This window comes from Armigeres subalbatus, chromosome 1 (assembly GCF_024139115.2).
Source record: "Armigeres subalbatus isolate Guangzhou_Male chromosome 1, GZ_Asu_2, whole genome shotgun sequence".
Classification (NCBI taxonomy): Eukaryota; Metazoa; Arthropoda; class Insecta; order Diptera; family Culicidae; genus Armigeres; species Armigeres subalbatus.
Window position 1 is genome coordinate 271,124,171 of NC_085139.1, and position 21,455 is coordinate 271,145,625.

A 21,455-nucleotide genomic window follows, 5' to 3' on the forward strand; every position below is an offset into this window, starting at 1 on the left:
CTTCTTTTATTTCTTTATTGAGGCTTCGCCGCCATGAGCCTCTGGGTCTGCCTCTGCTGCGATGTCCCGCTGGGTTCCAGTCTAATGCTTGCTTACAGATTTTGTTTCCGCCCCTACGTAGAGTGTGGCCGACCCAGCCCCACTTCCGATCCTGAATTTCTGTTGCTATCGGCCTCTGGTGACAACGACGATGGAGCTCGTTGTTTGAGATCCAGTTGTGAGGCCACCAGGCCCGAATTATATACCGCAGGCATCTGTTAATGAACACCTGCAGCCGTTGAGTGTTCTCCACTGATACACACCATGTTTCGCTAGCGTATAACAGCACAGATTTCACGTTAGAGTTGAAAATTCGTATTTTGGTGCGTTCACTTATCTGCCTGTTTTTCCAGATATTTCTTAAACTCGCAAAGGCAGCCCTTGCTTTCTTGATCCGTGCGCCTATGTCGATCTTGGTACCGCCGTCTGACGCCATTTGGCTACCAAGATATTGGAAGCTTTCAACATTCTCCACTGGTTGCCCGGCTACTGTGAAACTGGAAGGAGTCACCGTGTTTACATCCAACGATTTGGTTTTGTTGACGTTGATGACTAAACCTGCCGAGGAGGAGCGATCGGCAAGGTCGTTGAGCTTACTCTGCATATCAGAGCGCCGTTGCGCGAGTAGTGCAACGTCATCCGCCAATTCGAAGTCGTTTAGGTGCTCCATGGTTATAGGCTAGTCAAACGAAATGAAGACAACCAAATCGTCAAGTGCAAAGCACGACTGGTTGCTCAAGGGTACGCCCAACGAACCGGAATTGATGTGGATGACGTCTTCGCTCCAGTAGGATGTCAGGCAACATTTAGAACATTCCTCACGGTGGCGTCGAAGTATAACATGTCCGTTCGCCACTTGGACATAAAAACGGCATACCTATATGGACATCTGGATGAAAGCGTCTTTATGCGGCAACCACCAGGCTTCGAGGTTGCGGGCAAGGAGAACCATGTATGTGAACTTCAGCGGAGCATCTACGGTTTACGCCAGTCAGCCCGGTGCTGGAATAAACGTCTGGACGAAGTACTAGTGAAGAACGGGTTTAAGGCTTGTTCGTCTGACCCTTGTTTGTACGTCAAAGACAGTGGAAAAGCGAAGGTATTCCTGATGATATATGTGGATGATCTGTTAGTCGCATCGACGGACGAGAATGAACTGGATAAGGTGTGTGAAGGTTTGCGTGCGGATTTCGAGTTAACTTGTCTGGGCGAAGTAAAGCATTTCCTCGGCGTAGAAGTTCAGCACGTCGATGGAATGTACAAGCTGAGTCTGCGCAATTATATTGAAAAGCTGCTGAAGGTTTTCGGAATGGAAGAATGCAAAATATCGAAGTCGCCGATGGACCCCGGCTACTTAAAAATTGTTGATGCTGAAGATGTGATCGCAGATCCAACGTCTTACCGTAGTCTCGTAGGCGGACTTCTGTACCTATCCGTTGTTGCAACACCAGACATTGCTGCGACTGCTGCGATCTTAGGACGAAAGTTCAACGAACCCAGGGAGTTCGACTGGACGGCGGCTAAACGAGTTCTCCGCTATCTTAAGGCGACAAAATGTTATCAACTGCAGCTGGGAGGAGACAAGAAACAAAACCTCGTTGGATTCTCCGACGCTGACTGGGCTGGCGACGTCAGTAGCAGGCGTTCGACATCGGGAATGGTGTTCCAATTCGCAGGCGGCACAATTTCGTGGGCCAGCCGGCGCCAATCAAGCGTCACACTTTCCTCGATGGAAGCCGAGTATCTCGCGCTCAGCGAGACGTGCCGGGAAGCAATATGGCTGCGACAACTCCTCCGTGACTTGGGCGAAACTCAAGATCAGGGGGTAGTTCTGGAGGATAACCAGGGATGCCTATCTTTCGTGCGGTCGGAGAGAAAGAGTCGACGAAGCAAGCACATCGACACACGTGAGCGTTTCGTGCAGGAGTTGTGCGTGCGAAAGGAAGTACGATTGCTGTACTGCCCTACCGATCGTATGTTGGCCGACATCATGACAAAGCCACTTGGACCAGTCAAACATCGGGAGTTTTCGGAACTTCTCGGTCTTATGAACAATGATTGAAAAGGTATCATTGAGGGGGAGTGTGGAACGGGACAATGACTACCTCTCTTTACTCAACACACTTTGTTCCATCACAAAACTCTCTCATCCTCTTAATTATAAAGACTTTGTTTCTCAGTGCATAATAAAAACAACAACAACCGCGTGCGGACTTGTAAAACCGGAGTTATAAATAAAGTTACTTTTATTTCGTATTTCGCGCGTTTGATTCCTCCGTCGGTATCCCGAATTCCCGTGTGCCATTCCACTGCTGTACCTCGACTTTGCCGTCATTAGCGAGGTTGAAAATTTTGTTGACCCGATTCTGATCTCAGAACCGTCGATCTCGATGCCCTCGATGTCGATGTGGAAGATTATAAATGAACCTGCAAATATTTAAACATAAAAGAAATGAATAAAAATAGATTTTTTTAAATTTTAAATCATTTACTGCTCACGGACTACCCGAACGAAGCCAAAAACAAATTCGAATAAAAATGGCGCTTCTTCGCCAACCAACACTAAGCGAAACAAAATGGGGAAGTGTTGCCAAGATTTAATATCGCATATCAATTTCAGGCGATATTGTCGCGCTTATCTTTTTCTAGAGTGCTGCGGCGGTCTTACACTCGCAGGCTCGACTGCGAAGGTAAACGTTAAGATAGCCGCCGTGTTAAAAGATAGGCAGAATTTTCCCGCTCAAAACAAAACCACGTGCTTTTCGCGAAATGACAGCAGTGTTCGATTGTATTAGTGAGAGGCAACCGGAGTCACTGAGTACATGGAGAGTGTTTAACATGGCAAGTGCATACGGTGGGTGAGATTTTCATTGCCTCTGTTGTGTTTAGTGACCGTTGCGGTTACCTGAGAAGCAACTAGTAGGAAGCCGCAGTATTCTATTTTATCTCGAGATGCATAATATCACATTCGAGCTGTGTAATTTTACACATCGTATTTTGGACTAAACGGGTTGCATCTAATTCTGTGTAATATTCATTGCATTTAAAGTGGAATATTACACAACTTCTACGCAATGGAAAATGGTGAAAATGGTAAAAATGGAGATAAATGGTGTAATTTCATGGAGATGTAATATCACATTCAAATGAATGTTTATATGCATTTGAATTTCATCAATACATAGGAACTTTTGTACATCTCTCACTTTACATCGATGTAAATTACATTATTTTTTGCTATGTAGCTGACCGGGCTGGATCGTTTCTAAAGCTGTGATTAACGCGTCGTAGGACTTCGGTAGCGACAATAAAAGCTGGCAAACAACATCCTCTTCTTCGATTTTTACCCCAGCAGCCTTCATTTCTCGCAACAGTTTTCCAAACTTGAGCAGGTACTCTTTCACATTTTCGCCTTCTTTCAAACGCAGTTCTTGAAACTGCTTCTTAAGAAACAACTTTCCAGCGATGCCAACACGCTCAAAGGCATTTTTCAAAGCATCCCATGCTTCTTTTGCTGTCCGCTTGTCCTTCACGTAGTCCAGTTGATCTTCTGCGATTCTATGGATGAGTAAATTATTGCATTTCCGGTCTCTTGCCATGCGCTCTTCGAGTTTCTTCTTTATCTCCGCTTTGACCGCCGCTGTGTCTTCCGGAAGTTCCCTTGCGTACTCCTCGTTCTCGATGGCATTCTCCAGACAGTCCAGCAAATTTTTATCGTCCATCAAGACCTCAACTCGGAACCTCCAGTTGCCGAAATTGGTCCCATCGAACCACCACAACTTTTCTTCGCCCATTTCAACAAGCAAAAGGTTTCAAGGAAAATAGCGCCTTGAAGTTTCTTTCTTCGTCAGCGTTCTGGGCTCATAACCTAATGAAACAGGCAGAGCTACAAAGAAGTTCGGCTTTATTGGGAGATGACTTGAATACGAATGAGGAAAATTCATTATGACAGCAACGCAGTCTACTTAGATTGTAATACATGTTTAGTTTGGATATAGTTACTAATGGTAACGTGTTGAACGGTTGCACACCTAACAATTTCAAGATTCTTGTACCATGGTACTTATACCACCAGTGTGTCATTAGTATACAGTAAACGTTCGCTAATTGGATTTTTTCTAGTTGGGGCGCTTTTTAGTTGGGGGTTCGCTAATTGGGGCGAAACCCAATTAAAAAGCAGCTAAACGTCAGAATGTGATGTCAAAAACACGTTCCCGTTATGTTTCCGTGTTTGGCGGGATCGATATTGCGAGAAAAGAGAAAAATTCTAATTTTGCGGAGCAAAGAAGAAGAAGCAGACTGAGTGTCGGAAACTTCAAAATGGCATGCACTGTACGAAAAGTGTTGATATTTCTTGATATCAAGAATATTCGAGAAATCTAAAATGTTTCAAAATCACATAAATATATGACAAAATGCCTTCAAAGTATCATAAAACTTGTTTAAAAAATATAGCGGCATGTAACACTTGTTTAAAGTTGCATATTCCCGTTGAATTTAATAATCAACATTCACACCGAAAAAATAAACCAAAAAATTTTACCGTGCAACAAGTGATTTGACGTTTGCGGAACAGCTTTCCGACAGTCGACCGTCGGACCCCGGTTCGAATTTTTCAATCTTCTCGCAATATTTTCTGGTGCGTAAAATTTTCCTTTGTTCAATGCAAAAAGTAAACAACATCGACGCTTGTCTAAACCAACCCGGGAGCAACTTGACATATGCAGTACAATGTCACTGTACCCCGAAATTTTGGTCCGGGTGGTCCTGTCAAACTCGAGATTAATCGAATCATTTCACGAATAGGGCGAAAATGGAATAAATGTGCTATTCAGAAAAATGGTAAATGAAAATCAATCTAAACTCAAAGGAGAATGGGGCTTCCGTAGCTGAGTATTAAGATGACCGCCTTAAGGTTGTTGGGGCGGATTATCAAAACATTTCTGGTGGGTTAATTTTCTCGAATAACGGTTTATTGGTTTATCGTTCAGCGGGAATGTCGCATAACTTGAAAATTTATTTAAATTTTGGAGGCAGACAATTTTACATTAGGTTTGGAATACAGACATTTTATGGAGTACCGTCGTCGGGGTGACTATGGGTCTGAGGGGTGGGAATTGATCAGCGCTTTCACCGACAGTCAGGAGTGCGGATACTAAAATAGTTCAAAAAGGTCTCTTTTAATTCAGTTTTCTTGTCCTCGTATACATTCAATCTATTGTACAAGCATTCGATGTAGTTGAAACAGTGACCCATTTTCACCCCCATTTGACCATTTGGCACCCCAACGGCGGTATCATGGAGACAAAATTAAGAAAATTTGAAGAATGGACACGGAAGATGTAGCTTTAAAAAGTAACACCAACGGAATTCTAGCACAAAAGTCAGATTCTCCCTATTAATTTTAAATATAGATACTGAACGCATTGGTGAATCCTGTAGAATAGAACAGGATTGTAAGTATCCTAGAATATTGGTTAAGAACTGCCCAGCAGAAAAATATTTGGACATTATTCCTCGATCAGAGCAAGTTGATATATGCCAAGCAAATCAGAATAAGTCCTTGTGAATATTTTTCAAATCACAAAATTAAACTAGTAGTAAAACGGAAGCGCGATTTTCCAAAAAAACATATGTACTTTATTTGTGTATCTTAACACAAGTTTATTAAATATCATTTCTCAAATTAAACTATTAGTACTACATAGATCAGTGTTGACATACATAATGAAAAAATGGAATAAAATGGGTGATAGGTAAAAAACTTTTCGTTCCGCAAAGTGACAATTTTCAATTTTGAAGTAATGATCTTTTTCGTTAATCATGCCGCCTCGCAGCTTAGTGTTCATTAAGCACTTCCACAGTTATTAACCGCGAGGTTTCTAAGCCAAGTTACCATTTCTGCATTCGTATATCATGAGGCTAACACGATGATACTGATACTGCCCAGGGAAGTCGAGACAATTTCCAATCCGAAAATTGCCTAGACCGGCACCGGGAATCGAACCCTGCCACCCTCAGCATGGTCTTGCTTTGTAGCCGCGCATCTTACCACACGGCTAAGGAGGGCCTCCAGATCATTATTTTATTTTGTTTATTTAAAGTGTCTTACAAATGAGAAACATTATGCATAATTTTATGAATCAAAATAAAACTGCCTTGTCATAAAGGAATTTCGATTTTTTTTTCAGTCAGTTTTACAGTTATCTTAATTATCTAATCCTTATTTGAGCATCAAGCTGCAAACTTGTAAAACAATTATGGTTTTGGCTTTGGCTCCGTTGCGCTTAATGCACTTGAGCAAAGTAAACGAACGAATAATAGAAACATTATTTGTTTTCCTCTTTGTTCGTTTTATTTTCTTATATTTACTTCGCAATTAAAAACCTGCCCTATTCAAATGAGTAAAAATGAGGATCTTGTCTGTTATTTGGAGACAACAAATGACGAAACAAAAAACATGACTTCAATGGAGAAAAAGTGTGACGGTGGCGTAGGATGGACCCATTGTTTATGTTTCGAAGCGCCATCTGCGATTTCCAAGTGGGTACGCGAAACTAAGGCTAAATGTCAAGTTGTTCGGGGGTTGGTCTAAACGCCCCAATTAGCGAACGGCATTCGCTAGTTGGGGTGAGGTCGTGCCCCAATTAGCGAACGATCACTGTACACTGATAAAAAAAATACACGTTCGATTCATGTTTTTCGGAATACACCCAGGTTTTTTTTTACACGGTTTGGTTTTGGTCGTTTAAGACCTTCAGCGTCAATGAAGCAATGAGTTAACCCCACCAAAACATTCACAAAAAATCAAAGAAAATTCGGGGGGTATTTAAAAAACTGTTCAAGTTCAGGTTAACTGAGAAATTCATGAATTCCAACCGCGTAAAAAAACCTGGGTGTATGTATATTTTCAATCAGCTGACACCATGAAGTCTAGTGTAATCCACATCACTATGATGTTCTTGACATTCTTATTTCAAATGACAAAGTTAGTATCTGAATTCATTATTGATACACCACGATATGATATGCATATCAATAGAGACCCATAACAAATACACGTACGACTTGTATGTTCCAAAATGTTGATATTTCATTCCAAGTTACACCATCAAGTCTAATGTATTTCACATCACTGCGATGTTCTTTACAAACTCAGTTTAAATGACAATGTTTATAGAAAATTCCATACTTGATACACCACGATGTCATATGTTTATCTTAAATATGTTATGAATCAATTGAAACGAATTTAGGTATGGATTCTGATGAGTCTCCAATTGTCATCATTCCAATAAAGTCGCACATGTTCATGCATGTTTCGAAAAGGTTGTGACAATTTTCAGCTATCAGCGATAGTGAACTATTATAGTAAAACTATAATTAAATTCCACTCAATAAATAAGAAAAATACTACACTGCCAAAAATATCTATACTGTGGACCCCCGGTAATATGACCGCTTTTAATCTGAACACTTTTTAATTTGAACCCCGTTGGTTTGAACATCGTTCAAATTAAAAATGGTTCAAACGTCATTTAGCACGTGGAATCGAGAGAAGAAAAATGAAACATCGTGAAACGGAACGCAGAATCAAAACAAACCAGCAAAGAGAGCGGCCAGAAACCAGTTTTTCTGATGCAAATAGAGTAACCAGAAGGTCAAATTAAAAATGAACCCCGTTAATTTGAATGAGGTACCGTTCAAATTATCGGGGGTCCACGGTATAAGATATATGTGTCGCCGTTATAAATTTTTGCAATAGCTTCACCCTAATATAATCGATAAAGAACCACACATAAATTAAATAATTACTGATTCGTCAGACACATAAAGTTTATTTGGATATATGTTTTATTAGTAGTTCGCGTGGAGAATGGTTATGTGTGCACTGATATACATCATAAGTTAAATCTATGGATTTTTGCCAATAAATATGTGTGGATTTTTAGTAGTGTATGTTTGAATATTATTTATGAAGAAATATACTCGTGTTTCTATAATGGTTATAAAGCGGTGGTGGAAGGATGAGGCATTTCACTGTTCAGTGACCCAAAGAGCAGAAGACATTGCGGCATCTGTGGAACAAGCAACTTCGCACATAAATAGACGAAAAAAGTGAAGTTTATAACAATACAGAAGTAAGTTAAATATTTTATTATTTTGTTATATACACACTATTTTCGTTTTACCGAACTCAGTATTTTTTTTGACGAGATTATAACAGCTGAGCGCTCGGTGATCTGTTCGGTAATTGAAATGATAGCTGATTGTTCGGTAAACATGGAAATTATTTGAGCTGTCAAAAAGTACCGATAGGATTGCTATCGCTTGGCGATAGCTCAGCACTTTATTTTGAAAATCGTTCGTCAAACTTACTTAAATGTCAAATGTCAGAAGCTGAATAGTTCAGTACATATTCATGACGGAATACGGTAATTTGGTGCTCAATCATCCTATTGGTATTTTATATAACTCTCATATAACCAAAAAATGCGAAATATGCGCGTAATGTCTTGTATATAATCATGCGTAATACAGCATGAAGCCATTGCCCGAATAAAAAATATTATATAAAAACAATACAATTTATTGTAACATCACTACACGACACTATAAATTTACAATAGATTTTATTGTAGATGAAATAATAGAAATACATTAGAATGTATTGTTATGAACCATTCATTAAATTGTAAATGAAGTTTTCGCATTAGAACGTACGGGTTGTTAAGTATCGTAACTATACAAAATCTGAGATTTTTTCATACACTTTTTTTTGTCAAACAATAGAGTGTATCGTAAATATATTGTTGAAATATCCAAAGAAAACCGTTCAAATTACATTAGATTGAATTGTATTTTTATAGTAAAACAATACAATATTGGATTTCTTAATTATGACGGCTTTACCGATCAACAATGAAATTTGAAGAAAAATAATGCATATTTGCGGCAATGGGATAAATATTGTTATATTGCTTATATGCAATTTGAACAAAATTTTCAGAAGTTATCAATGATTAAAATTTATGCACTAAATATTCTAAAAACAATTGGAAGTATTGTTACATTAGAGAACTATGTTGACGTATTATATCCACGGTGTTGATACAATATGGACAACCATCAAGAAACAATATATCCTATTGTATACCGTAGAGAGTATGGTAATTCAATTGTTTACACTGTTGAGCCTATGGTACACTTTTATCCGGGTGACTTCCTATATGGCCCCCTATGGCCTCAGTAGCATAATAATTCTCGAGCAACATATGATTAGGGCCGAAAAACCAACAATGCTGAACCGAGAAAAATGAGGTTCAAGTTTTCTATGACTAATTTAATTCATTTATTGAATTTGAAACTCATTTCATGACCAAAACCATGTCAATGCTATACGTAAATGGTTATATTATAACAGCAGATTAAGATTAATTGGAAAACCATTCGAAATCTACAAAATTTCAGCTAAAACAAAAATTACGCCGTTTACTCGCATTACCGGCAACACGTCTGGTTTTTAAGCCGTTTGCTCAAAGCTAGTAACATCATCGGATTTGTTTAGATTTGTTAGCCAGAGCAGTTCTGCTATGCGATATATCGAAAACCTAGTAAGAATATACATTTTAAAATAACTTGAAGCTAGTTTTTCTAAATAAATAATATAAAGTGAACGGCCTAAAAACCAAAGCAAACATTCCGCATGGTAGTAAAGGGCGCCAACAAAGGACTTAAAAACCACTATGGTGCAAATGGTTCATGAGACGTTCACTCAAAACAGCAATAAATGTGTTTCTCAAGAAATATCAAGTATGGAGTTTTACCTAGGATGAAGAATCGTTTACAAAGCAATCGTTTATGCTAGAATAACAAAAATCATGGTTTTGGTTTATAAGCCGTAATCATATGTTACGCGAGAATTGTACAGCAAGAATGGTGAGCACAACGGCACGTTTTGACAAAAAATACATAGATTAACTGTCGAAGCGCGCCGCTGCTCTCATTATTAAATCACAGCCTATGGGCGAAGCTAGAGTAAACGCGACGTGCGATGCGACGCGACGCGACAGTGCAATTTGACAGCCTGTTGATAATGTTGATAATGATCGTTCTTCTTTTACGTGAGTCGCGTCGCGTTTACTCTGGCTTGCCCCTTAATTCTTAAAACCTAAAATAAATAATCTTAAATTATAAACTGTGAAAGCGCCAATCTTCTAAATCCGTTACCATATCAAACACGTTTATTGCATATTACATTACACATCAGTGGCTTCAAGATTAAATAATTACAGTTCTGTTTAGTTAATCAGATCTTTTATTTATTGATAATGCTGCAACTTAAAACGAACATTTTAATGTCGGGGGAAACGTATTATGTTTAATACGTTAGAAATAAAAGCCTTTTGAAGGCGAACGTGAATCAAATAGAACAAAATTAAGCAATACTTTGCATGAGACGTTCACCTGTCGTAGTTAATTGACCTACTCCTAGAAGAGCATTGGAAATGAACGCATAGAACTGCTTATCTGTAGGCTGACAACTAGTGTTGAATACTATCATAGATTCACAAAGCACACGGAAGCAATGTTTAAGGTCTGATTCCATTAAAATCTTATGTTGTTTCCATGTAATGGCAGCGGTTGAACCACTCTCCAGAAAGTTTCCCTTGATGTAAAGCATCGGCACCTCATTCGATTCCGGATACTGATCTTCAGGCTGTAATGCAAAAACAATTGTAAAAAATAAGCTCGATACTAGATTACTCGATAGTGAAATGGCAGTAATCATCAAGCAATCACAAAGGACTATTTAAGTTTGGCCAATTGACTCGCTAAATAATTTCATTAAATAATTTGGGCTATCATAAGAAAAAATAAACACATACCTTAATCCATTCTACAATTCCCTTCAGAATGTTATCTTTCGTTGAATCTGCATCTCGAGTTCGCTTTGCTCCACGGCTTGGACTTTTCTGCCGCACGATCATGAGCATTCGAATAAAATCTAAAAATGATATTGTAGGTGAAATTATTTGTCATCAGATTCCAATTAGTTTCATTTTACCATCTTTCACGTATTTGAAGAGCTCGCAATAGCGCGATAATAATTTTGGTTGCAAATCATCGAGTTTTTTTGTGAAGTCAGGTGCGTTCGGATGCATTGTACGAAATTCCAACAAAATCTGTAAATAAAAAATATGTATGGTTAAAATGTTAGCTTTAGTTGTTAAATGCTTTTAAGGTAATTATTTTAGTGATGCACGCTTCATGTTTTGAACAAAATTTCGAATATTGCACCATGAAACGTTAAGAAACAGAAGATCCCAATGCCAAGTATATATGCTTACCATGCAACCATTAAATGCGGTTGCAACCGGATACGTCTCGAGATAGGTGAAGAATGTTTTATTTAGGCGTAAATCCTGACGTTCATGGAAGGTTAGATGCCAAAGTTCTTCTGCGCGTAGTTTCGTATTTGGTCCTGGACAAAGGAATTTTAGTTCTTGAGTCTGTAAAGAAAGTTATTGATAATTTCAGTATACGACAAATAATGAAAATTAGAACGAAAGAGGCCAGTTTATCTCAACCACAAAAAAGACCCGTTCATAAATTACGTAACGCAGGAGTGTGCAATGTCAGACCCATTCCGTTTACTTCGTAACACTTTTTGTATGAATGATTTGATTTATTAGTATGAATTCAAACCTTCAAACTGAACCACTTTCTACCACTGAAACGTTACGTAATTTACTAGTCCATAATACATTACTCATATCAAAATTAATCCATACTAACCACTGCGTCCAGGTCAATGTCTTGTGCTGAACATATTCCTGAATCATTTTCTTCAATTTTGATCTCCTCGACTTGCAGTTTACGTCGGTTGATGATACGATTGCCTGAGGTCCTTGCTAGGTATTCCATATGGTAATGCAAGCGTCCACTGTGGCGATGTTTACCCCGGCCATTGGGATGGAACCACAAAGCTTGCGGCACATCCAATGTTGTTGACGACAGTGCCGGATAAGTGTGGACAAGACTCTTAGCGAGCAAGTTTTTGTGGTAAGCCGACGGACGCCTAAAAGTTTTAAAATTATTGTTTCATTAGGTCACAAAAAATGTGAATGAACTTACAATCCAAATGCTGATTTAAGGTAATCACATAGAATCCGTTTAATTGCACTCATACAGCTGTCATTCGGTTTGAGTCCTTCCTTTAGTAGCTCGATGATTTCTCTACCATTTGGAGTGCGTTTGAAAATAACGTTTACGTCAATGATCTAAAACAAAAAAAAATAATAATTTAATGGTTTCTCGTATCATCAGATACATCAATGCAACATAGGGAAATACTACTCGGCATTGCTCATACTCTCATATGACTCTTTAGGAAAGAATAAACATGCAAAATACGTGAATCAATAAACTTACTGTTTCTAGAACAATTCCTCGGTAGTCATTACTACCATCCGGCGTTGTGTCCTCGTACTGTGTGTCGTCAGGTTCTTCTACAGAGCTTGGAACTTTATCTCGGACATCCTCGTCACACTCCTCAAGTCTTTCTTCAAGTACTGGATCATCGTAAAATTCCTTCTGCACACGTTGTATGAACTTGATGACCTTGGTGCGAAGCTTAAGACGTGCAAAATCATCGCTGTCTAGTTCGAGGAAAGTTTGCAGGTCGTCAATTCCTTCATTCACTGAAAAGAAAACAGAAAACAGTAATTTTTAAACTAATGCTTTACTAATTTCTAGTCACAGAAAGTACTGATCAATCTCAAACCGATAATTGATATGACGATTAGGAAAAAATGTCGAAGATAAGGTCACTCAAATGAATATATTAAGATGAGAAAACTTACGGACGACATTGGTCGTTGGAGATGCCGTACATTGAACGGGAGTGACAACAAGTATATATTCAGTAATATGATTATAAAGTACACTAGTAGAATGGTTTCGTGCATTAAATAATTATGGACTCACCACGACAGCTGCGTTGCGAAGATTGATCATGAAAATCCACAGTCAACAAGGTCATAATCACATACACTTTGGACACAATGCTTTCTAGCGTATAAACGAAAACGGGTAGATGCGTCCGGTTCAATTCACTGGTAATAAACATCCACGACAATCGTATCAACGTAGACCCGGTGTTTTGAATATATCTCACTACTGATCACCGCGACAAGGACATAAACTGTGATGTGGATACCGTGGATATGGATCAGTCGCAACGATGGAGCTGTTGCTAACCTAAACTCTACTGCAATTAACGTTTGTAAACAAACATGAATGACTTACGACGTTTTCAAAAATCACGCGAGAAATGGTTTTCACTTGATTCGTGCAAACGGTGCAAACACAAACATACTCTAATGTAGACTAACGCAAAATGAACTCCCGAAGAAAATATGACGTTTCAGTGGGTAGTATAATTAACGCAAAATGAACTTTTGTTCGAGTGGCCCCGCTCAAATGTCAGAATCCATTGGGTGAGTGAATTTGATGAACCCCTGCACAGTGGTACATACAAGGTGACAAGAAATTTATTCCATGGCTGCTTTGATGAAAACTACCACTCTGTATTGAGTCATTGTAGAATAGTGCAAACAGAAACGGCAAATAAGATGACTTTACTTGTTTATTGGATACATTGGAGAACTTGTGGCTGTCTTTTTTACGAATATGATGAATGAAACAGTGTTTTATAGTGAGGATGAATGAAAACAAGATGCTTGCTTGCCAAATTGAGTAAGTGTTGCTATAACGTACCTTATAATTTATATGAAAAAACTGCGAGTTAATATGAATACTTGTTAATAATCTTGGTTGTAGAATCGTCTCGAGATGTATTTTGTAGGATTATCGTACTTCTTCCAAAATGAAAATGTCGTATGTTTAAAAATATCCTCTATACTGATGAAGCTATCTACTTCACTCACTTGAATTTCATAAGCTTGTAAGAATTCGTCGTAGCATACAGTATCGCATAGTCTGAGAAAGATGTATATTTGGCCATCCAGTTCCACTATTTCCCGAATTATGCCATAGGTAGGATAGAAGTGATCATCATGTTTCTTGATAGAAACTACAGTATTGCTTCGTAGTTCGATGCCATTTATAACAATGCTTTTAGGACGGAATACGAAATTATGCTTTTCATCTATGTATAACTTGCTTAGCGTGTTGTCCTTTGGCATTCTTGGCCCAGGTTTGAACTCGATCTTGTCACTGAATGGATTCCCGAGAAGATCCATAATTGTACGGAAACATTGTCGCTCTGCGATGCTTTTGCAGATGTTTTTGAAATTTCGACACGTGGAAGCCTGATTTTTAACGGTTTATTTTTCTGCTCAAATGGCAAGCAATTGAACTGTTTAGGGCTTCCATTTCGTCGAATTAGCTCAGAGTAGTGTTGAAGATGATGGCTTTTATTGATACGGCGTTTGAAATTTTCAAAAAACAGTTCGTTATATAACCGCACGTGCTCATCTAGCCATGCAAGCATATCAGATGACACAACAGGTGATAGAAGGATCCTGGAAATGTTGATGAGGTGTCCAATCATTGTCATCAATTTGCAGTTTGGTGGTGCTTTATGTCCGAACAAAAAAGGAAACACCCTGAGAAATACGAAATTTTGAGTTGCCGTTTGTTTCATTCTGTGCACACCAGGGGTAGACAACATATCATCTGTTATGTTGGCCATTGGTCGGTTCTTCCGGTCTACATATCCAAAATTAAATGTAGCTATCCGATGATTAATTAAAGCTTTTGTGAAGTTTAAGTCCTTGTCTTTCACATAGCGACTCAACACCAACTGTAGCGTCAATGGAATGATACCTTCGGCCAGGTCATGCATAACGTCAAGTGACCAGTTTTCTGTGATGTGAAAGTTTTGTAGTTCATTCAAAATAGTCCCACTAGCTTTGAGTCCACATTCTGTTGGAGTTTGTTCGCCATTTTGAACAGCCTTCAGGTTAGCTTCGTACCATTCAATGTCTCGTAAAGGACATTCTCTTGTAGGCATTTCATGGAATTCTGGCCTTGAAATGGTACATACTCTACAAAAATATTTCGCACTCGGTCCGAGTAAGCCAAAAACTTCATGAATGGCTAGAGAATCTCCGCAGAATGCTGTAACTGTTGCTTGTAGTAGGAATTTGTCTTCACCATAGTAGACAGTTATACCCTGTTCAAGCTTCTTGAGGTCAGCTACTAGAGGTTCTAGGATTTTATTATAGCCGTATTTTTTAGCGAGACTGGAGAGAACAAACATTGCAGGGAAAATCGTACTGGGTGAGCTGTTCCATTTTGTAGGAAAATTTTGAACTTTGAAGCAGATGTTTGATATTTTGTTCTTCCCTGCTCGAGAACTAAAGGCGTTACCTAGTTCTATATCGTCCTGGTATAACGAAAGCCGAATAACATTAGGATGATCTTTGAAATAGTTATTACCTTTGAACAGGGAACCCGTCCTGAAAGAACTGTATTCAGGAACTTCTGTTGAACTTAAAGACTCTGTTTCACAGAGTAAATTCCGGTTATGCGTAGACCGGAAAATGAGTTTGAGAGTATCAATTATAGGAATATAAAAAAATGTCTCATTGACACATATTTCTTTTGGAATGCCCTGTACATGACTAGTTGTGAACCGTTTGCCAACGCACTTCGGTTCAGGCTCTGGAATACTAACAGCCATCTTTTTGAGAAACGACTTACGAAGAGAACTCGTTTTCACATCTACAAATAGATCCAAATTTCTGAATAAATTGAGATATTGCTGCGCTTCATGACTGTTTGTTTCAATTCCATTTGTTTGCAGGAAGCTTACTGTCTTCACTTCGAAAAACTCAGAAATTTGCCAGATGATATTTTCACAAATTTTGATGGTTTCTGAAACTTTTATTTGGGGAAGACCAACATCACCAGCTAAGCGACAGATACTGAGCGAGGCTGTTGTTCTAATCCTCAAGCGAAATAGTTTCATGATTCGGAAGCTTGTGACTAGCACTGCTGGTTTCAGGGCTCCTTCAAAGTTTTCATTAACAGGGGATTGTCCGTCTTCTTCAAGATTCATACAGGAAGCTTCCGAATGCAGCGGATGCTTCTCTTTTATATGCCTTTTGAGAGAATTTTGGCACGCATACCGCATATGACACCCGCTGAAAGTGCAGTCATAAAAAATTGCATCCTTCCGGAAATGCCCGTTTTGGATATGCCAAGATAAGTGATGTCCCAAACCTTCGACATAACCGGGAACTGGTCGCCGGCAGAAGAAGCAAATTATGCAATCGTCTACCATGGTCTACGGAGAAAACAAAATGTCAATGTGGAATTGTACTCACATAGTATTTCCTTCGCTCCTACTTCGCAATGATCGAGACGTTGAAAAATAGTGTCCATTTCTCACTAAAAGAGATTTTTCAATTCGCGTACGATTTTTGGGCTTTGTAACGTGAACTCGTGCAGATTAGTCAAAAAAGCAAAATGGCGGCCTTCGACAGAATTGACAGATAAAATTAAAGTTCGTCGGTTCGTTCGGCAAAGTTGAACGAAAACCCAGTAAAATTACTTATATTACCGATTGCTCAGTAAAAGTATTACCGAAGTAAATTGATAGCAGGGGAGAATTTCAAATTGCGGAACACTTCGGTAATGAAGATAGCAAAGTACAGTAAATAATTTTAGAATTTACCGAGTTTCAGTTATCTATATTGATGTTTTCAGTTAATGTAGTTAATATTGCGGAATGTTCGTCAATTTTATAATTTTGACGGGCAAACTCAGCTAAAAAAAGTACCGAACATCGAGTATGCGATTAAGTGTGTACTTATATAAATATTTCAAAATTGATTTTCTTGCTCTGGGAAAACTGGCTGACCTGCTGTGGCTCCTCGTTGGTGTTGAATCGAATCGGAGCATACTAACTTGGTGCATTTTCTTATTTATTCCATGTTCTCCTCCCGCTGCTGCGGCATTTGTTTTTCATAAAAACAACGACGAATCCTCAGTATCAGTCCCCTCGGAATATCCTTTGCGACGTACGTACTTCAAGGAGGCTTCCTGTTATTGGTAGGCATCAGCACTGAACCGATCACGTTTTCCGGCAGCAATCCTTTGGATTTCTTGGTGATCTGTGTAGATGATGAGAATCTTATCCATCGGTTGCAGATTTCGAAAGATGAAAGCACTTACCTGTCCTAGAACAAACTCTTCGGCCTCAGTTCGTTAATGCTGGTTGGTGTGGTTCAGCATTTCTTAACATAATAAATACAATCACCTACATTTTAATCACACTTGTTCGAATTTTATTCTATCTGTTCGGAATGCGATTTCCATCATAGTTTCGAAAACCAACGAGAGACGGGTTTTCTCGACCCGGTGACAAGCGCGGTGTCATCCGAGGGGCAGTTCACTGCTATCGAATGATGAATCAAAAATACGCGAATAAAAATAATGCATAAAAATACAAATAATGCACAAAACACAAATAATGCACGGAAATACAAATATTGCACAAAAAATTCAAATGATCCACAAAAATACAAATAAATACACATCATTACACGAAAAATCAAACATCATATTTTAATGTAAATAGTGTGAAAAATATAATCAAATGCATCTAAATACAAGTACAATCGTCATTACGCAAGAAAACGCACGCTTCAAAGAAAATAACAGTTTGGTAGCGTCTGTTCATGCTGTGCGAGAGAATCCTCTTCATTATTTTCAAACCAATATTTGCTACACATTTCGAGGACCTGTCAGTCCTCTTGCATTTCAGACAAGAAATCATCTCAAACATTCGACAAACCACGTAGTGATCCTCAATTTGGTTTGTCGGATATCAACAGCCGAGGTCCAAAATGTTAAAAACATTGCATATGCGACTGTCGCATTTTCACCGAGACGTGATTAATACAAACATCAATGCATCGCAGGGGGGTTCATATTCACCATATTAATTCGGTAAACATATTCAGGACTTGGAATTATCCAATACCACATAAATATGAGAACAGAGAGATGGGAAATATAATGAACATGTTTAAACCAAATCTAAAATTATTGCGTCTATGTTCATAATAAAAATTTATCTTTATAGGTTCCATAGAAGCTTAACTTCAAATAAAATATACTTCTTGAATCCAATAGTGTTATACTAGCATTAGTATCCATTTCCACAATTCATAATTGAAAGTTTTTCCATGCCATGAATATAAAATTCGATTGACAAGCACAATGGATATCGAAATGGATACATTACGCCTAAAGAGTCGACACTATTTTCCATTCTAAAACATCCTACACCGGGGCGAGAATAGGATTCGAATCTCCAGATTGGAAGGATTGAATTCTACCCCTTTGCTCGACGAAATGACAAGCGAAATTTATAATAAAATGGTTTAAATCAAACGATGTTGAAAAAACATCAAAGAAAATTTTGATGCACATAAAATAATAAATTCTTTTTTTTTTCTTGAAATCAATCGTAAACACTGAAATGTCAAAATCGTGGTCAAAATATACGAAAATTCAATTTTAATCCGTTTATGTGAAGAAAATACACAAATATTACATTAATACACAACAATTCACTCTAATTCAGTTTAATACATTATTACACTCAATACGCGGAAATACACGAAAAATACATCGAAATATTATTCAATACGCCGGACTGAATCAAAAATACATAAGTGCATCGCCCCTCGGTGTCATCATCATCAATAGACATAGACCGCTGTCATCATTGAAACGCAGTATGAAAAAAAATTATAGCCCAGGACATCCTGGCTACGATCTGGCGATGGGCTAAACAATAGGATGTCAGTAGCCTGGGTTTTCTAATCAAATAATAGTTGATGTTATGAAAACTGTTTTTCGAAATGGATTTCGATCCGCTGACGGAAGTCGGATTCCGGACGGATATGCAATCATCATTATCATTTAAATATGAAAGAAAACACGAAATTCACTTGTTATAACAAACGAAATTCAACACGAATTCATTTCGATATCACATATCTAACCAGTGACTCTGACAAGTCAAGCAACAGAGTTCTATTTGTTTTACACGTTAATATCGTGTGGTTTGTTTATAAACAAATGCAAAGTTTTGAATGAGCGATGTCATATGTTTTATTGCCAGATTTTCTGGATACGATACACTGCGCGGCGTTTGTAATGTTCCCAAATGGGTACTTGCACAAAACTTCACGCGGCGAATGACTAGTGCTGTCCAATGAGCAGCTCGAAGTAGCTCGAAGTTGTTCCTGTCACGCTCATGCCCGTTTGTTGACAAAAAAGAACGAGCAGGACGGGAACAACTTCGAGCTACTTCGAGCTGCTCATTGGACAGCATTACTGTCGAAAGGTATTTACGGCCGCGCCAAATGATACACCGCAATATTATTCACCCATAAGAATCAAGTAAACGGGGTGCAGAAAGCGCGGCGGTACCTTTCATGAAGGGTTCGCCGCGTGCAATTTTGAGAAAATCAGGCAATACACGTGATATTGATTTGCTTTGACAACATGCGCAGATTCATGTGTAGTGTAGTTTGTTGTCAAGTTTCTCCCGGTGTTATTGTTTTCTTTTTATGGTATCCAACAGGTATCCATAACAAACAAACCCAACTGCACTCAAAACGTTCGTTTTTGCCGTGCAAAATGCTGCACTAAACGGTGTTGCTACACCCAGGGGGGGAGTAAGCCTGTCATCCACGAACAAATCAAGCCTACCTAAGATGTATTATCCGGGCCTCGCCGCTTGGGAAAGGCGGGTCACCCTGGGCCACCCCGCTTGGCAAGTGTAACATTTTTCGAACTGGAATCTTGTAGGATATTGGTTAACCTACACTACTGCTGACTAACGAAAAAATTGTGGGATTGTTTATTTACATTTGCTTCGTACTACATGCAGAGGAGGCGCGATGCACCGCATATTACCCCCCTGGCTACACCTCAAAAACGAAAACGACATATCAGTTTTGGCAGTGTAACATGAAAAGGCCTATTTTAAGCGCGTTTATATATATTTCAGTGTATTTGTCAGAGAAACGCAGCCATTTTAAATCAAAAAAGCGCCCCTTTGCACTGGCGCGAACAGTAGCGGAACTATTTTTGACAGTTCACTTCATATTTCAAAAATCGGACAAACAAAACGACCGCAGCGTCGTTCAGCGTATCCATTTAAACTTTTTTTTCCGACGAATTATTAATAAAAATACTTTTCCCTAAAATCATTTAACTATGGAACGCAAACCGGAAACGCAGATCCAGAACGCACCGAGTGACATAATTTCTTCGGTAAAGTTCTCGCCAAATACCAACCAGTTCCTGCTGGTATCTAGCTGGGACTCCAGTGTTCGGCTGTACGATGTAGCAAACAACACCCTGCGCCAAAAGTATTATCACGATGCCCCGGTGCTGGATTGTGCTTTTCACGTAAGTTTCCTTGGTTAAACATCATTATATTCATAAATTTTACGTGGCTCGGTACGTCTTTCCAGGATTCTGTCCGCACGGTCAGTGCCGGCCTCGATAATTTGGTCAAATTGTACGATCTCAACACACACGCCGAGAGTATTCTTGGAAGTCATGACGCTGGGGTCAAATGTGTCGAATACTCGTCCAAAGCCAACGGAATCCTAACCGGAAGCTGGGACAAGACGGTCCGGCTGTGGGACATCCGTGACAAGGATTGTGTCGGGAAGTACGAGCAAAGCAACGGTAAGGTGTATTCTATGAGCTGCATCGACGAGAAGCTGGTAGTGGCCACCTCCGAACGAAAAGTTATCGTATGGGATTTGCGAAACATGGGCCAGTACCTAACACGACGGGAATCATCACTCAAGTTCCAGACGCGGGCCATCCGGTGCTTCCCGAACAAGGAAGGTTACGTGATGAGCTCGATCGAGGGTCGCGTGGCGGTCGAGTATTTCGACATGGACCCGGAGGTCCAGAAGAAAAAGTTCGCCTTCAAGTGCCACCGCTCGAAGGAGAACAACATGGAGCTGATCTATCCGGTCAATGCCGTGAGCTTTCACAACGTGTTCAACACGTTCGCCACCGGTGGTTCCGATGGGTACGTCAACATTTGGGACGGTTTCAACAAGAAGCGGCTGTGTCAGTTCCACCTGTACGATAGCTCGATCTCGTCGCTGGCCTTCAGCTACGACGGAAGCACCCTGGCGATTGCGTGCTCGTATCTGGATGAAGCGGAAGTGCCACCGGAGCCGGTTCCGCAACCGACGTTATATGTGCGATACGTGAGCGAAGCCGAAACGAAACCGAAATAAGAGTCGGGTCGTTCGGTTCTATACGCTAAGGTAGGTTTATGTGTCATCTATTTGGGAAATAAATTAACGATATGTGTGCGCCATGGAGAATGTTGA

General features: G+C 39.3%; 2 protein-coding genes across 4 annotated transcripts; one reads left to right on the plus strand and one right to left on the minus strand.

Annotated features, from left to right (window-relative positions):
* Nucleotides 1-2,292: 2,292 nt before the first annotated feature.
* Nucleotides 2,293-17,420, minus strand: LOC134214074 (uncharacterized). Of its 3 annotated transcripts, XM_062693517.1 has the most exons (8): nucleotides 13,030-13,315; nucleotides 12,475-12,743; nucleotides 12,178-12,323; nucleotides 11,839-12,121; nucleotides 11,391-11,552; nucleotides 11,108-11,225; nucleotides 10,929-11,047; nucleotides 10,426-10,759 (listed from the first exon to the last, which is right to left on the minus strand). In XM_062693517.1, exons 1-8 carry the CDS (start codon nucleotides 13,169-13,171, stop codon nucleotides 10,478-10,480), a joined length of 1,521 nt encoding a protein of 506 aa, XP_062549501.1. In that variant the 5' UTR covers nucleotides 13,172-13,315; the 3' UTR covers nucleotides 10,426-10,477. The 3 variants fall into 3 exon arrangements, 1 of the variants encoding a protein (XP_062549501.1); XR_009979651.1 differs by lacking the exons at nucleotides 10,426-10,759; nucleotides 10,929-11,047; nucleotides 11,108-11,225; ... (3 more) ...; nucleotides 12,475-12,743; nucleotides 13,030-13,315 and adding exons at nucleotides 2,293-2,466; nucleotides 16,981-17,186; nucleotides 17,248-17,420; XR_009979647.1 differs by lacking the exons at nucleotides 10,426-10,759; nucleotides 10,929-11,047; nucleotides 11,108-11,225; ... (3 more) ...; nucleotides 12,475-12,743; nucleotides 13,030-13,315 and adding exons at nucleotides 2,314-2,466; nucleotides 16,934-17,186; nucleotides 17,248-17,420.
* A 2,770-nt stretch (nucleotides 17,421-20,190) lies between these two features.
* LOC134207581 (mitotic checkpoint protein BUB3) lies at nucleotides 20,191-21,449 on the plus strand. The gene is made up of 2 exons (XM_062683289.1): nucleotides 20,191-20,505; nucleotides 20,571-21,449. Exons 1-2 carry the CDS (start codon nucleotides 20,311-20,313, stop codon nucleotides 21,357-21,359), a joined length of 984 nt encoding a protein of 327 aa, XP_062539273.1. The 5' UTR covers nucleotides 20,191-20,310; the 3' UTR covers nucleotides 21,360-21,449.
* The last annotated feature ends 6 nt before the right edge of the window (nucleotides 21,450-21,455 follow it).